Here is a 17,581-nt window from a genome sequence, read left to right on the forward strand (position 1 = left end):
TTGGGGGGGGGGGGGGGGGGGGGGGGGGGGGTGATTTACTCGGTGTGGTGAGGGGAGCGGGGGGGGGGGGGGATTTACTCGGTGTCCTGAGTTTGGCAAAATGATAAAATGTTTTTCAAAAGTACACTTACAATTCTGCTGCACGCGGTTCAGAGGAGTAAATGTTAGGGAGCTCTTTAACTGCGGGGGCCATCATAACTCAGCCTCAGGGTCACAGAGGTCAGGTGCTACTTCTGTGTGAGATCAGCTTTCACTGAACAGTGACAGGACACATTTAAAAATGCCGCTTAGATGCAATTATCATTTTGTCCAACACAGCATGCCTCATAATGGTTTATGAACAATTCTCGGGTATGAGTCGTACGGTGCAAATTGTAGCGAATTGCATTAACTTGATGAAATTGCATTCCGACATTATAGTTAACGCAAGAACTCACAGCTGATGGTGATGCCGAGCTCCACACCACTTCTCTTTGGTAGCTTCACATGAAATGTGCCACTGCTTGGTACTACCGATTCTGCACAAAGGAAATATGAAAGTTCAGTAAGCGTCAATCTGACCTGAGAAGTGAATTGTAACGCTTGAAATGCACTTGCACTGTACACTACAACTCTATTATTTGCCTAACAGAATTCATTATATTATTTGTGTCCAGTATTGACTTTATTTCAAACGTTGCAGTATCCTTTTGATCCACTTTTGCCCTTTATTGGGTATAAATTGTTGGGATTACGTGCTTGAAATTTCTAAAAAAAAACAATCAGATGATGTCAGTAGTCAAGACTTTTGTAGTCAAGACATTGAGAGGAAAAAAAGCCTGGTGTAGAATGGGTTATATGGCCTGTTTCGATGCTGCAATATTCCAAGTTGGCATGGCGGTACAGTGGTTAACACTGCTGCCTCACAGTGCCAGGGACCCGGGCTCGATTCTGGCTTTGGGTGACTGTGTGAAGTTTGCACATTCTCTCTGCGTGGGTTTCCTCCGGGTGCTCCGGTTTCCTCCCACAGTCCAAAGATGTCCAGGTTAGGTGGATTAGCCATGCTAAATTGCCCCAAAGTATCCAAAACATTAGGTGGGGTTTAAGGAGTTACAAGGACAGTGCGGGAGAGTGGGCCTAGGTAGAGTACTTTTTCAGAGGGTTGGTGCTGACTTGATGGGCCAAATGGCCTCTTTCTGCACTGTAGAGATCCTACGATTCTATGACAAAGAATGGACAGACAAGCACACAACGTCGCATTATGTTAAATTTTGCTACCAAATGGAAGCACAGCAAATTCTATTATTCAATTCGATCGTAGCTTCTGGTTTCAATTCCTTAGATGAATAAAGAGTGTCACATGTTGCTGATTTCTTATCTGGTTACAGCAAACAATACCTGCTCCCAGGTTTACCTGCAACATCAAACTCTACTTCGAGGGTGACTTTGCTCGTGATGGCACAGTCGCGAAGGAGCTGGTTGGTTTCCTCCAGGGTGCTTTCTTCAGTAAGGATGCCATTGATTGTCAGAATTCTGTCTCCAATCTGCAGCATTCCACACCTGCCGGACACAGAGACAAAAACACCCCATCTGTCACATGCACTTCAGGAAGCGAGAGAGACAGAACTTAAATGTGTGTGACGTTTGAAAGCTGGTCAGGAACCAGGCCACCTGTTACCTTCTATTAATGAACGTGCGCCCTCCACTTTGTGCAAGGCATAAATCTGTCAAACAGCAGTTACACACGAGCTTTCAAGCTGCTATCCCAAGCATAAAATATCCTTCGAAGCACCTGAAACCACGATGAGAGTTAGACTTAGAAGCCTATTCTGTCCTCATGGCTGAAATTTAATTACGGCTGGGTGGGAAGGGGGTTTGTGGAAACCATCTCTGCTCAAAATAGGGTTTAAATCTGTCTGCGCCATATTGGTTTGGATGCTCTTGATGGTATTTCCGGCATCAGCCTCAAATGAATGGCTATATATTGAGAGAGTGGAATGTGCAACGAGACCTGGGTGTCCTCATACACCAGTCGCTGAAGCTAAGCATGCAGGTGCAGCAGGCGGTAATGCTAAGAAATGGGTTAAGAGACATTGCAATTAGTTGTCTCATTTATGTTAAGTATCCATTAATTGACACTGATATGTAAAGGGGCTTCAGGTGGCCTCTGTCAGGTGATGTTCAGTGAGAGTTTTGTGCAAAGGCCGTTGGAATGAGATAAATGTGTGTTTGTGAAAAAGAAACAGAACTTTAGACTTCATATCACAGCAACTAAAACGTCTAACAATTGGTGGCAGAGGATGGTTGCTTTGTAAATGTGAAGGGTTGAAAGATACAACTTTTCCAGATCAAACCAAGGAGTGAGTGAGAAAAGAAAAAAAAGGGATATATGGCTGAACCGAGGATAAAGATGGCTGGATATGACTATCCTCCCTTATTTTCTGAAAGGGAATCGTACGACCAATGGAGAAGTGCAGTAGTTATGTGGACTAAGGTAACTGCTTTGGGAAAGAGAAAACAAGGTATGGCATTGGCTCTTTCTCTACCATATGGCAGTAAAATCCAAAACAAAGTGCTTTCTGAGCTGGAATTGGAAGAGTTAGACTCAGAAGAAGGTCTGGAGACTTTATTACATTATATGGATAAGATTTATAAGAAAGATGACTTGTTATGTGCGTACGAAGCATGGTCGGATTTTGATAAGTACCGGAAAATGGAGGATATCTCCATGGAAGACTATATAATGGAATTTGGCAGACTATATAAAAGGCTGCAGAAACACAATCTGGAATTTCCACAGTCTGTGTTGGCCTTTAAATTACTTGACTGTGCTAGAGTGAACAACATGGATAGGCTCCTGGTTTTGACAGGAGTTCAGTTTACTGATAAGGATACCTTATTCGAACAGATGACAAAAGCTTTACAAAAGTTTCTGGGGAAACATTCGATTCCGATGGCTCTGATGACCCAAATAGGTCAGCCTGCAATAAGGCAGAATATGGAAGATACACTACTAGCAGGATGGCGAAATCGTATGGCTACGAACATGGCTAAAGACTATAGAAGGAGACCGAGACAAGGAAATTATGAAGATAGAAACCCATTTAGAACCTACAATGGGAAGATGAACCCCAGGAATGCCTGGGCATGATAAATCGATGTTTTCGATGTGACTCTCAATAGCATTATGCTTTCAACTGTCCAACTCGTTATGATAGAGTGTTTCAAGCAACACATGACACGGAAGAGTCAGAAGAGGAAAAAGTTAGTGACCAGAAAGAAGGCATTGTCCTATTGACAAGCAGTTTTATGCGGGTAATGAGGGTGTTGGTTGCAGAATCCTTCAACTGTGCTGTATTGGACAGTGGCTGCACATCTACTGTGTGTGGAATTGACTTGTTAAAATGTTACCTGGACTCCTTGAATGCTAAAAATCGTAACAAGGTTAAGGAATTTGAAAGTTCCACAAGTTTCAGGTTTGGGGATGATAATACTCAGAAGTCGCTGAAAAGAGTGGTGATCCCTTGCAATATTGCCGGAATGAATCATTTCATTAGCACGGATGTTATATCAAGTGAGATACCTTTGCTTCTGAGCAGACCGTCGATGAAGAAAGCACACATGAAACTGGATATGGAACAGGATAAGGCCACGGTTTTTGGAAAGACTTACAATTTACATAGTCGGGATACTATTGTATTCCATTACTGACAAATAATATTTCAAGTAGAGTGGTTAAGGATGTGTTAATGGCAGTTGAAAATGGGACTTTAGCTGATAAAAAGCTTGTGGTATTAAAACTGCATAGGCAATTTGAACATCCGTCTCCTCGGAGGCTGAAAAATGTATTCAAAGATGCAGGGGTAAGGGATGACGACTATACTAAACTGACAGAACAGGTTAGTGACCGCTGTGAAGTTTGTAGGAAGTACAGAAGGACACCAGCACGACCGATAGTAACCCTACCTTTGGCCAGGGATTTTGACAACATTGTGGCCATGGACCTTAAGATCTGGGATAAAGCAAATAATATATTTAATTTGCATTTTGTAGATTTAGCAACCAGATTTAGTCAATCAACGATTGTACGAAGTAAAGAAAAGAGAGTAATTCTGGGTCAAATCGTGGAAAAATGGATAGAGACAGGAATGGGTCCACCGGCAAAATTCCTTATGGACAATGGGGAAGAATTTGCTAATGATGAGTTTAGGGATATGTGTGAAAACATGAATATCAGAGTTATGAATACGACTGCAGAAAGCCCATTTAGTAATGGTGTCTGTGAAAGAAATCATGCTGTCATCGATGATATGCTTCGGAAAATTTTGGCAGATCGACCAAATTGCAGGCTAATTTCAGCTTTAGCATGGGCGGTACATGCAAAGAATGCATTGCAGATGGTTGGGGGCTATAGTCCTTATCAATTAGTGTTTGGTAGAAATCCTAAAATTCCGTCCATTTTGGATGACCAGCCTCCAGCTTGGGAGGGGACTACAATTAGCTCTGGTTTTGCTGAACATTTAAATGCATTACATAGCAGTAGAAAAGCTTTTCTAGAAGCAGAAGTCTCTGAAAGAATTCACAGAGCTTTAAGACATAACGTACGGCCATCAGATGCCGTTTTTCAGCAAGGAGGCATGGTATACTATAAGAGAGACAATTCTAATGAATGGAAAGGCCCAGGGAAGATCATAGGCATAGATGACAAAACAATCATTTTGCAACATGGTAATCAAACTGTTAGGGTCCATTCATGAAGGATAATGGGTGCAGATTACAAATTTTCAAATTTAGACAGAGTAGACAGACATGACGAGGAACCAGAGTCATCTGGTACGCATGTGTTACAGAACTATGAGGACCAGTTAACTGATATAGACAGGGTTTCTGTAGAGGAACACAACACTTCCGATGAATTAAAACAGGCCATTTTTCTGAAAGGGCAACTGCCAAAAGTTGGTACAAAAGTGACATACTTGCCTGAAGGGTCTAGTCAATGGAAGGATGCAACTGTTATTAGTAGAGCAGGGAAGGCCACTGGAAAGTATAAACATTGGTTGAATGTACAGCATTCAGGGGAAGGAGTCAAGACAATGGATTGGGAAAACGAAGTTCAAAAATGGAGGGCACAGTAACACAGTGCCAGTTCAGATAGTACATCGGATAGTGACCAGGTCCGCAGGAAAAGGTCGAGAATTATTGAAAGGACATCCCACAGCAGAAGGGAAAGATCAAGCAGTAGCAGGACAAAACGAGATACCAGGCGGGAAAGGGGATGTAGTTTATCAAGATCTCGGAACATGAGTAAGACTACGAATATTAATAGGAGTAGAAGCCCACATGCACGTGAAATTTTGATGGCTTCAAATAAATTAGATGAAAAAGTTAACAAAGAAGCTAAACAGCAAGAATTGCATAGTTGGAGTGAATTTGGGGTATACACGGAAGTACCGGATAGGGGACAAAGAGCTCTATTCCACAGATGGATTTGCACGGAAAAGGTTCTTCCGGATGGAACTTATAAGGCAAAGGGCAGGCGTGTGGCAAGGGGATTTGAAGAAAACTTAGAAGATCAGGATTTAAGGGTAGTTTCACCTATAGCAGGAAAGATTATTTTAAAGATCTTCTTGGCTCTATTAGCTACAAAGGCATGGGAATGCAAATCTATAGATATAAAAGCTGCCTTTTTGCAGGGGCATCAGCTCCAGAGAGACATTTTTCTCCGTCCTCCTAAAGAAGCAGCTAACATAGAAGGGGTACTCTGGAAGTTGAACAAATGTGTATATGGATTAAATGATGCATCTAGAGTCTGGTATTTTTCGGTAAGGTCAGTTTTGTTAAAGTTAGGCTGTTGCCAGATGAAAGCAGATCCTGCAATGTTTTAATGGCACTATAAAGGAAATCTTTCTAGCATTTTTATGATGCATGTCGATGATTTTTTTGTGGGGCGGGACTAGTGATTTTGAAGCTATTGTAATCTCTGGTTTGAGGAAAGAATTCAGGGTTGGAAGTCAGGCTTCCGGTGCATTTAAATATATTGGACTGGGAATTGGACAGACCAAGTTAGGGGCAACTTTATGTCAGCAATCTTATTTGGAAAGCATCAGCCCAATAGCAATTAGTTGTGGCCGAGTTTCACAAAAAGACGCCATGGTTTCAAAGATAGAAAAAGAGCAACTGCAAAGTTTAATTGGGCAACTGAACTGGTTAGGTAGACAGACTAGACCGGATGTGAGTTTTAATGTCTTAGAGTTGAGTACAAAAATGAATGATCCCAAAGTGGAAGACATAATAAGAGCAAATAAAACGTTGGCCAAGCTAAAAATGCAGGGGTGTGTTTTGAAGTTCCCGGTTTTAGGTGACCTTAGGCACTTGAAACTCATAGTTTATAGTGATGCGTCCTAAGCAAATTTATGTGATGGGGTTTCAAGCGCAGTTGGTTTTATATTTTTCCTTTTGGGGAACAATGGTAAATGTTGTCCGCTTGTGTGGGAAACAAAGAAAATAAGGAGAGTGGTAAAAAGCACTTTGGCTGCTGAGACGTTAAGCCTTGTAGAGGCGGTGATATGGCCTTTTATATTTCTCAGATATTGACAGAAATTTTGGGATCAGGGGATTTGGGTAATATACCTATTGACTGTCACATTGACAATAAATCCCTGTGGGAAAATGTGTACTCTACAAAAAGTGTCACCGAAAAGAGGTTACGGATAGACATCACAAGTTTGAAGCAGATGTTGGACAGAGGAGAAATAACAAAAATTAAATGGGTCGACAGTAGCTATCAACTGTCAGACTGTTTTACGAAAAGAGGGGCGAGTTCACAGAAGCTTTTGGGTATTGTTAATGAAGGGCGCTTGTTTCTGTGACTTTTTTTTTCTTTCTCGTCCAAACAAAAAAAAAAGGGGGGCGAAATCATGTGTGTGTTTTTGAGTTTCTTGAAATTTTGTTTCCACCTACTTATTTTTTTTCTCCAAGGAAGGGGAGACTGTTAAGTAATAGGTTAAGAGACATTGCAATTAGTTGTCTCATTTATGGTAAGTATCCATTAATTTACACTGATATGTAAAGGGGCTTCAGGTGGCCTCTGTCAGGTGATGTACAGTGAGAGTTTTGTGCAAAGGCTGTTGGAATGAAATAAATGTGTGTTGGTGAAAAAGGAACAGAACTTTAGACTCTTCATATCACAGCAACTAAAATGTCTAACAGGTAAAGAAGGCATATAGGAGCCTTCATAGCGAAAGGATTCGAGCTTAGGAACAGGGTATATCTTGGTGAGGCCACACCTAGAATATTGTGTGCAGTTTCCGTCTCCTTATCTGAGGAAGGATGCTCTTGCTGCAGAGGGAGTGCAGCGAAGGTTTACCAGACCGATTCCTGGGATGGCAGGACTGACGTATGAGGAGAAAGTGAGCCAGTTAGGATTATATTCGCTGGAGTTTAGAAGAATGAGGGAGGATCTGGTAGAAACATATAAAATTCTAACAGGACTGGACAGGGTAGATGCAGGATGGATGTTCCCTATGGTGGAGGAGTACAGAGCAAGGGGGTCACAGTCTAATGGCAAGTGGTAAACCATTTAGGACTGAGATGAGGAGAAATTTCTGCACCCAGAGCCTCTGGATTTTCCGACCACAAGTAGCAGCTGTGGCCAAAACTGTGCATGTTTTCAAGAAGGAGTTACATATAGCCCTCGGGGCTAAAGGGATCAGAGGATATAGTGGGGAAACGGGAACTGATTACTGAATTGGATAATCACAATGAATGGCAGAGCAGGCCTGAAGTGCCAAATGGCCCACTCCTGTTTCTATTTTCTATGTTTCTGTGTTTAAAATAGGCACTGAGCCGTTTGGTTATGGTAATAGATGGGGAGGGACAATTGTCTGCTTTATGATTCTCAATTGATCAAAACCAAACTGGAGTTACGCTACATAAGTTCAAAATTGCTTTCCGGGTCTGTCATAATATACATCATTATATCACGGTGCAGACACACACACTGATGGGCACACAGCAAGACCAATCAACACACACAACACCGCAGCCAATCACCAGTTAGAGCACACTCACTATATAGACCGAGGGCATCAGAGTTCCCATTCATTCGAGCTGCAGCTTCTCAGAAGGACAGAGCTTACAGCACAGATCCTCACCATGTGCTGAGTGCATAGACTGGCATAGGTCTTCAGATTAATCTAACATCGTGTTAACCCACAGTGAAAGTATGTTCTAACATAATAAAATAGTGTTGGTGGCCTGTATGTGTTCCACGGATCCAGAGCACCCAACACATCATTGTACCAGTAGTTGAGGGATGTTGGAACTTCTTAGACCTACCTGCAAGTGATCTGCCTTCCACCAGCATACAGCCATCCTGCAAAATGGACAGCGTCCGCCCGCCGCCGCTCCGCATCACCGGTAACCTAGGCCACCGGGCCAACTGGAAGATATTCAAACAACGCTTCCAGCTCTACCTTGAAGCTACAGACCGGGAAGATGCCTCAGACACCAGGAAGATCGGTCTCTTCCTATCCACGGCCGGGGAACATGCCTTCCACATTTTCAATTCTCTCACCTTTGCTGATGGTGAAGATAAATCAAAATTCAAGACGGTCATCCTCAGGTTTGACAGTCACTGCAACATAGAGGTGAATGAAAGTTTCGAGCGCTATGTATTCCAACAGCATTTGCAGGGTAAGGATAAACCTTTCCAGTCCTTTCTCACCCACCTCCGCATCCTTGCGCAGTCCTGTAATTACGGGCCCACCTCCGACTCCATGATACGCGACCAGATTGTTTTCGGTGTTCAATTAGACCCCCTACGCCAGCAGCTCCTCAAGGTAAAGCAGCTCACCCTAGCGATTGTCATCGAGACCTGCGTGCTACATGAACACGCCACTAGTCGGTATTCCCACATCCAAGCGGCTGAAACGGCGCGGCAAGGTCCCCACGAGGCAGAACGGGTCCAAGCAATCGAGCAACTCCAGGGCCTCAGCCTGGATCAGGGCGGCCATTTTGCGCACTTTTCGCGGACTCCCACGTTTGTGCGCACCGAACGAGGACGTCGACGAACGTACTGCGCAGGCGCGCACCACGTACGACCACACCGTGCATGCGCGGTGGCGCAGCGAACGTACTGACGCTACAACATGCGGCAACTGTGGCCACGCCCACTTAAAGCGGCAATGTCCAATGTCCTGCCAAATCCCGACGATGCCTGCAATGTGGCAAACTTGGCCACTATGCTGCTTTATGCAGATCAGGTCAGCCTGCCAACTCTCGTCGCTCCAGCCCGCCTCGCAGGAATGTCCGGGCCATTCAACCCACGGTCACCGAGCCCGATTCGGACCTGCTACCCGATATTGATACCGAGGACCCGAAGGCGCCTTTTCGAGTCGGTATCATTACAAGAAACAGGGTGTCCCCGAAGCAAAGAATCCAGCCTCTATCGGTATACAGCATCGATCCAGACGATGAGTGGTGTGCCAACCTTATGGTCAACCAGTCCCAAATACGATTCCGCCTGGACACTGGTGCCTCTGCCAATCTCATTGCGCGGTCTGACCTCCAAAGCCTTTGTGTCAAACCAGCCATCCTGCCATCAGCCTGCCAGCTATTAGATTATAATGGCAATGCCATTGCTGCCAGCGGCTCATGCCAACTTGAAGTGACGCACAGGTCATGCAAAGCCATCCTTCCCTTGAAAATCATGGGCTCCTCGAAAGCCTCCCAGCTTGGCGCGCAGGCATGCAAGCTGTTGAACCTAGTTCAGAGAGTTCACTCTCACTCTCCTGCTGACGCGTCTGCCTTTCAGGACACCGACTTCAGGGCGCAGCTCGACGCCATTATCTTTTTTTTTCCCGTAGTTATAAATGACTTTTATTGCATGTTTTATGTGCTCTTCAAATTATTTTCCAGGCAGGAGGATACCATCATATTTCTGCTGAAACCACCTCATTGATTCTTCCTTGGAAATTTTGTGTTTTGACCCAATGCGTCCCCTTTTCACCTTTTTATCAGAAATGCTGAAACCAGGCCGTCCCATGACCACATAGAAATCCAGACCATAAATTCCAATACTAGGATCGCACTTGATGCCCAGATCAATGTGTTCCTGGATCCCAAAGCCAAAGTTCCCAGTGTTACAGAAGTTGCTCTTCCTCAGTTCATATTCCCGAACCTTTAGACCCTTCTCTAAAATTTCCTCAGCTTTGGCTCCACGGATTGTGCAATGAACAGCAATCTTCTCATTTCTTCGAATCCCAAATGACCGCTCAGTGTAGCGAGCTTCAGAAAACACTGGGGTCTGGCCAGTGAGTTGCTCCAGGACTTTAGCAGCTCTGGTGAGTCTGTCACCACTTTCACCTACACAGATATTCAGACATAGCTTCCTAATGCGGAGCTCACGCATAGGATTTTCCTTCTTTTCACCTGCCATTCCCACAGCAGCTCAACAGCGAAAGGCCGAATGGCATCGCTCGACGCCATTATCAACCAGTACCACAACGTCTTCGAGGGCATGGGCACGCTCCCGTACACCAACAAGATTTTATTAAAACCGAATGCCACGCTTGTGGTGCACACACCTCGCAGAGTCTCAGCACCCCTCAAGCAGCAGCTGCAGGACCTCCAGAACCAAGGAGTGATTTCCTTTTTTAAAAAAAAAATTGTTTTTATTAAGAATTTTTCAATAACAATATTTTCTACCTGACAAAAGGTACCCCGTAACAAAAAAAAAAGAAAAAAAAACTCGCGTGGCAAGACATGAACATGGCAAGTCAATAAGATACAAAACTTTGGACAGTGGATTCTTCCCGCACATGTCAGTTTCCGGATCCTACCATGTGTTTTCTTGCTCAAATGCCCCCCAGAAGAACCCCCCCCCCCCACTGGGTTGCTGTTGCTGCTGTCCGACCTTCCTCTAACGCTCCGCGAGACGGTCTAGGAACAGTTGCCACCGCCTGTAGAACCCCTGCGCAGACCCTCTCAAGGCAACTTTATCCTTTCCAACTTGATAAACCCAGCCATATCATTTATCCAGGCCTCCACGCTGGGGGGCTTCGCCTCCTTCCACATTAGCAAGATCCTTCGCCGGGCTACTAGGGACGCAAGGGCCAGAATGCCGGCCTCTTTCGCCTCCTGCATTCCCGGCTTGTCCACTACTCCAAATAGTGCTAGCCCCCAGCTTGACTTGACCCGGGCTTTCACCACCTTAGATACTGTTCCCACCACTCCTCTCCAGAACCCCTCCAGTGCCGGACATGACCAAAACATATGGACATGGTTCGCCGGACTTCCTGAGCACCTTCCACATCTGTCCTCCACCCCAAGGAACCTGCTCAGCCTCGCCCCCGGCATATGCGCTCTATGAACCACCTTAAATTGTATCAGGCTAAGCCTGGCACACGAGGAAGTGGAATTAACCCTACTTAGGGCATCAGCCCATAGCCCCTCCTCAATCTCCTCCCCCAACTCCTCCTCCCATTTACCCTTAAGCTCCTCGACCAAAACCTCCCCCTCTTCTTTCATCTCCTGGTATATCGCCAACACCTTGCCCTCCCCGACCCATACGCCCGAAATCACCCTATCTTGAATCCCCTGTGCCGGGAGTAGTGGAAATTCCCTCACCTGCCACGTCACAAACGCCCTCACTTGCATGTACCTGAAGGCATTTCCCGGGGGTAGCCCAAACTTCTCCTCCAGCGCCCCTAAGCTCGCAAACGTCCCGTCAATGAACAGGTCCCCCATTCGTCTAATCCCTACCCGATGCCAGCTCTGAAATCCCCTGTCCATCCTTCCTGGGACAAACCGATGGTTGTCTCTAATCGGGGACTACACCGAGGCTCCCGTCGCACCCCTATGCCGTCTCCACTGCCCCCAGATCCTTAGCGTTGCCGCCACCACCGGGCTCATGGTATACTTGTCGGCGAGAGCGGCAGCGGTTACATTTATAATCTATATTGTTAAAACCGCGCCATTCCACCTTGCTCCCGATACACCATCACGGTCTGACCCAAGTTGAAATCTTAAGTGTCCGATTCAAAGCTGAGCTAAGACGGAGAACGTACCAATGAATGAAACGTAAAAGCAAACGGGACCCTAGCCCATCCAGGTGATCTTGAATACCAGCAAGTAAAGAAGGACATCTGTGGAGTGAGAATAAAACACCTCTCACAAAGCTAAATGGAATAGAATTTGCCCAAAGGGAAGAACAATTTTCCCAACAAGTTAGTGATTTTGTTGGAATGCTCAAAACTATTGCTTGATGCAGAATTTTAAAAAATGATAAACACCCCAGGCATTAGTCATTACCCTTGAATCTGTGGACCTAGCCCTCACACTATCTTGGAGAAGCACCCAGCACATGGTGAATGTCTGAGTCGCTTGCTGTGAGCTCTGTGTCCTGAGTTGTCTCCTGCTGGAATGGATGGGAAGTGTTGTGTTCCCCGTTTTATAGTGTGCATGCTCTTGCCTGTGATTGGCTGTGGTGTTGTGTGTGTATTGATTGGTCCGTTGATCTGCCCATCAGTATGTATGTTTGCACCATGATGTTTACCTGAATATCATGACATCCCCCCTTTTTTTTTACAAGAACATGTGCCTATGTGGTTATAAATAGAGATGTGTACTGAGTGCAGCTGAATGTGTGTGTGTGCAATATCTACAGCATGTACATGAGGCTAAACTATATACAAGGGGCGATGTCAGGTGTGACATAGCAACGAGGTTGTACCATAAAGATGTGGAAATGTTGACCGTCAAAACGAACTCCTGTAACGACATGGAAAAATAGAAACATATTAACACGGTGGTATGATACATCAGTGAGTTCAATGTTCAAACAGGCTCATAAGTCCAGTCTAATAGGTGGGCGACCGTTAGGGTGGCACACCATTCATCACCCGGATTGACACTGTTCACTGACATCGGCTGGTGGGTCCTGCCTGGAGACATCCGGTTCCTATCAATGACTGCAACACGGAAGGCGTCCCGGTCGTCTGTGTCACTGGTCTGGATATCGTCTGGGCACAACTCGTAGTAAGGAGGATGAATCGTCCGCACGTCCCTGCGAGGTTGTCGGAATTGGGGAGCATTGGCAGGTTGAGCTGCTCGACAACAGACAGCGTAGTGGCCCATCTTGCCACAGCGGAGGCATTGTCGTTTTTTTGCCGGACATTGACGCTTTAAATGTGCGGCTCCGCAGTTGCCGCACGTCGTGATGTCATGGCGTTCGTTGCGCCACCGCGCATGCGCAGTTCGGTCTTGCGTCGAGCGCGCCTGCGCATCACGTCCCTCTGCGTCGACGTCTATTTGTGGCACGCACAAACGCGGGAGGCCGCGGAAAGGGCGCGAAATGGATGCCCTCGTCCGGCCGGCGGGCCGGGAGGAACTCGATCGCCTGGACCCATGCGGCCTCATAGGATGCCTGCCTTGCCGATCCGGCTGCGTAGGACCCCTGCCGCGCCAATTCGGCCGCTTGAAATTGGGAGTAGTGGCCGGTCGCGTTCTCATGAAGGACACAGGCCTCGATTGCGGAGGTCAGGGTGAGGCCTTCCATCTTGAGGAGCTGGTGGCGTAGGGTGTCCGAGGTGACCCCAAAAACAATCTGGTCCCGAATCATTGAATCGGAGGTGGCGGCGCAACTGCAGGACTGCGCGAGGACACGGAGGTGTGTAAGGAAAGACCGAAAAGGCTCAACCCTACCCTGCAGGCGTTTAAACAGCTTCCAATGGACGCCGAGGTTTCCAGCGATCTGCAGTGGCCGCGGCGTGCTGACGGTGTCCATGGCGCAGGATGGCGGACTCCCGAGGGCGCGTAGGTAGGTCTCACAGAAACTGGGTTCCACTCGTGGTACTATGTCGTGTTGTGTTCTCTGCTCCATAGACGAACCAACACGGTTGCGGATGGTACAACTCAGTTTTATTACTAACAATATTTACAACGATAAACTGGTTACTGTGGTTCGTTCATTACCCTTGAATCTGTGGACCTAGCCCTAACACTATCTTGGAGAAGCACTCAGCACATGGTGAATGTCTGAGTCGCTTGCTGTGAGCTCTGTGCCCTGAGCTGTCTCCTGCTGGAATGGACGGGAAGTATCGTGTTCCCCGTTTTATACTGTGTATGCTCTTGGCTGTGGTGTTGTGTGTGTATTGATTGGTCCGTTGATCTGTCCATCAGTATGTATGTATGTTTGCACCATGATGTTTACCTGAATATTATGGCACTATGATTCTAAGTGACAGGTACTGGGTAGCTAGTTTACAGTTTCTACTTCTTTGTGTCTATTGGTTTGACCTCAAGGTGAAGACTTTGAGGATTGCAGAAGATGGAGAATGATTAAAAGGTAATAAAGATTCGAAATAAATTCCCTGTTGTGGGTAAGCAATTGAGGATAAGAAACAAGACTGAAATAGGCGACATTAAAAATGTCTACAAACGCTATCAATTTAAATAGCTTTTGGAACAATGTTTTAGTCCAGATGGATCTCTGATTACAATCTCCAATTGTAATGTATTATTTGGCTGGCACCCAAGTGCCTGTAATAGCTGCCCACAGGCTGATTTAAAAGAAAACAATTGCTGAATATTGCCAAAAGCTTGTGCTGACAATATGATCATACTTAGTCAATACATTTTAAAATAGTAAATTCACAGTTAAATAATTATTTTGGAAAATATACATTCTGTATATAATTGCTTAAAAGTCAACGTCAAGATTTTTGGCCTAAATGATGTCAGGTGCGATTCAGCGACCCCGCTGCACCTGGAGCGGATCCGGCACAACAGGTGAATCATGCAAGAACCCCAAATCGGGCTCCGCCCCGAATCAAGCATGGAGGTCAATTCCTTGGGAACATCGCCCATGTAAAAATCAAACCCATGACAATTGGCCGAGAAAATAGCTCTCAAAAATTTGGGTTTTGCATGAGCATCTATACAAAATCCACCCATGAATTGAATTGCTGTTGGGGCAATCTGATCTGTTGAAAGCTACAGAGTGCCACTCTGCTCACCAGTTAGATGGTGGCGTCTGTAAATTACTGTAGCGAATTGCACAGCTGCCTCTCTGTTCTGTTGGGAACGTGTAAAGTGAGTTCAACAACCACTACCTGTGGGCAGCACGGTGGCGCAGTGGTAGCACTGCAGTCTCACGGCGCCGAGGTCCCAGGTTCGATCCCGGCTCTGGGTCACTGTCGGTGTGGAGTTTGCACATTCTCCCCGTGTTTGCATGGGTTTCGCCCCCACAACCCAAAGATGTGCAAGGTGGGTGGATTGAACATGCTAAATTGCCCCTTAATTGGAAAAAATGAATTGGATACTCTAAATTTTTTTTTTTTTAAACCACTACCTGCAGTTATTCAGCGCAATGCACCGCAGTTACTGCTGTGCAAAATCTGTCAACTTCATCAAAGCAGCTTTTCCTCATCTCTCGGCCAAGGGAGGCGGTGGTGTCGTGGACTAATACTCCAGTGACCCAGGGCAATGCTCTGGGGATCCGGGTTCACATTTCACCACGGTGACCAAAAAAGGTCTGGAATCAAAAGGCTAATGATGACCATGAAACGATTGTCGTAAAATACCCACCTGGATTACCAATGCCCTTTAGGGAAGTAAATCTGCTGCCCCTGGATTGTCTGGCTGATATGTGACTCCACTCCGCAGCACTCCTAAATGTTACTCCGTTCAAGGGCAATGCCACCCCTGCCAGTGGTGCCCATATCCCTGGAATGATTGTTTTGTTTTAGAAAAAGCTGGAAAACCCGTTTTGGGAGGGAAAAGGAGAATGACCGTGACTAAATCTGCTGAAGCACCAAGTAAACAACATCCCTGGAGAATTCTAAACCCCAAGTTGTCCTTCCAGCTGCAGGAAAGTATGCTTTGAAAAGTAATCATTCTCAAAATTCCTAAGAACCTTTGAGAGGGCAGATGCTGCGAGTCTGTTCCCCCTGGTTGGAGCCTAGGATTGGATTGGATTGGATTTGTTTATTGTCACGTGTACCGAGGTACAGTGCAAAGTATTTTTCTGCGAGCAGCTCAACAGATCATTAAATACATGGGAAGAAAAGGGAAGAAAAGAAAATACATAATAGGACAACACAACATATACAATGTAACTACATAAGCATTGGCATCGGATGAAGCATACAGGGTGTAGTGTTAATGAGGTCAGTCCATAAGAGGGTCATTTAGGATTCTGGTGACAGTGGGGGAGAAGCTGTTTTTGAGTCTGTTCGTGCGTGTTCTCAGACTTCCGTATCTCCTGCCTGATGGAAGAAGTTGGAAGAGCGAGTAAGCCGGGTGGGAGGGATCTTTGATTATGCTGCCCGCTTTCCCCAGGCAGCGGGAGGTGTAGATGGAGTCAATGGATGGGAGGCAGGTTCGTGTGATGGACTGGGCGGTGTTCACGACTCTCTGAAGTTTCTTGCGGTCCTGGGCCGAGCAGTTGCCATACCAGGCTGCGATGCTGCCAGATAGGATGCTTTCTATGGTGCATCTGAAAAAGTTGGTAAGGGCTAATGTGGACATGCTGAATTTCCTTAGTTTCGTTGTCACAGGATAAGTGATTTAGGGCCGAGACGGGGATGAGTTCCTTCACTCAGAGGAATATTTTGGAATTCTCCAACCAGGAGGCCGTGCCGGGTCAGTCGTTTTGTATCTCCAAAACGGAGCTCAATAGGTTTTCGGACAGGGTCTGGTGGGAACGTTTGGTTGAGGTCGGGTCTCAGTCATCATCTTATTAAAGTATGGAGCAGGCTAATCTGTAAGGGCTGAATGGACAAACGTGGAGTTTATCCTGGCCCTCATTTTTAATGAGGCCTGCTGAATTTTAATACAGCTTGCTTTCTTAGCAAGGTAAATATTTTTTAAATAGTTGTGAGTCATTCCCTTTGACACGCCTCCAGCCCAAATGTAAAACTGAAAGGAGAGACAACATGAAAGGGGAAGTGCATTTATTTTCAGAAAATAAATCACTGTCTTTTTCTTATTTCGGGACTACTGGAGAAATGTTACTCTCACTTGTTCCCACGACGACTGCTGCAGATGGAATATCTGAGGTGTTACACAACAAAAGGATTTTTAAAAAAAAGAAAAAATGCGGAAATTAGAAGTTATAAGTTCAGATCGCAGAGATTTAAATGAAAGAATCCTGGCTTTTCATTAACAGCGGTAGTGGAGAATAATGGATTTAACAGAAGCTCCACACACGAATATTATTATCATAGAAGAATCATAGAAGTTTACAGCATGGAAACAGGCCCTTCGGCCCAACCAGTCCATGCCGCCCAGTTTTTTACCATTAAGCTAGTCCCAGTTGCCCGCACTTGGCCCATAACCCTCTATACCCATCTTACCCATGTAACCATCTAAATGCTTTTTGAAAGACACAATTGTACCCGCTTCTACTACTACCTCTGGCAGCCCATTCCAGACACTCACTGCCCTCTGAGTGAAGAAATTGCCCCTCTGGGCCCTTCTGAATCTCTCCCCTCTCACCTTAAACCTATGCCCTCTAGTTTTAGACTCCCCTACCTTTGGGAAAAGATGTTGACTATCTACCTTATCTATGCCCCTCATTATTTTATAGACCTCTATAAGA

At 45.7% G+C, this 17,581-nt stretch overlaps 2 protein-coding genes across 6 annotated transcripts in view; both read right to left on the reverse strand.

Moving 5' to 3' along the window:
* The window catches only part of grip1 (glutamate receptor interacting protein 1), a 589,949-nt gene that overhangs the window by 62,254 nt on the left and 510,114 nt on the right, over positions 1-17,581 (reverse strand). For all 5 annotated transcript variants that reach the window (XM_072485188.1, XM_072485187.1, XM_072485191.1 and 2 more), the window contains 2 exons: positions 1,394-1,539; positions 438-518 (listed from right to left, as the gene is read on the reverse strand). In XM_072485188.1, the coding sequence (XP_072341289.1) occupies positions 438-518; positions 1,394-1,539 (227 nt within the window). The remainder of the gene's footprint in view (positions 1-437; positions 519-1,393; positions 1,540-17,581) is intronic.
* On the reverse strand, positions 9,842-10,448 carry LOC140396503 (large ribosomal subunit protein uL5-like). Its single transcript, XM_072485186.1, has one exon. It carries the CDS (start codon positions 10,415-10,417, stop codon positions 9,887-9,889), a length of 531 nt encoding a protein of 176 aa, XP_072341287.1. The 5' UTR covers positions 10,418-10,448; the 3' UTR covers positions 9,842-9,886.

This window comes from Scyliorhinus torazame, chromosome 19 (assembly GCF_047496885.1).
Source record: "Scyliorhinus torazame isolate Kashiwa2021f chromosome 19, sScyTor2.1, whole genome shotgun sequence".
NCBI classification, from domain to species: Eukaryota; Metazoa; Chordata; class Chondrichthyes; order Carcharhiniformes; family Scyliorhinidae; genus Scyliorhinus; species Scyliorhinus torazame.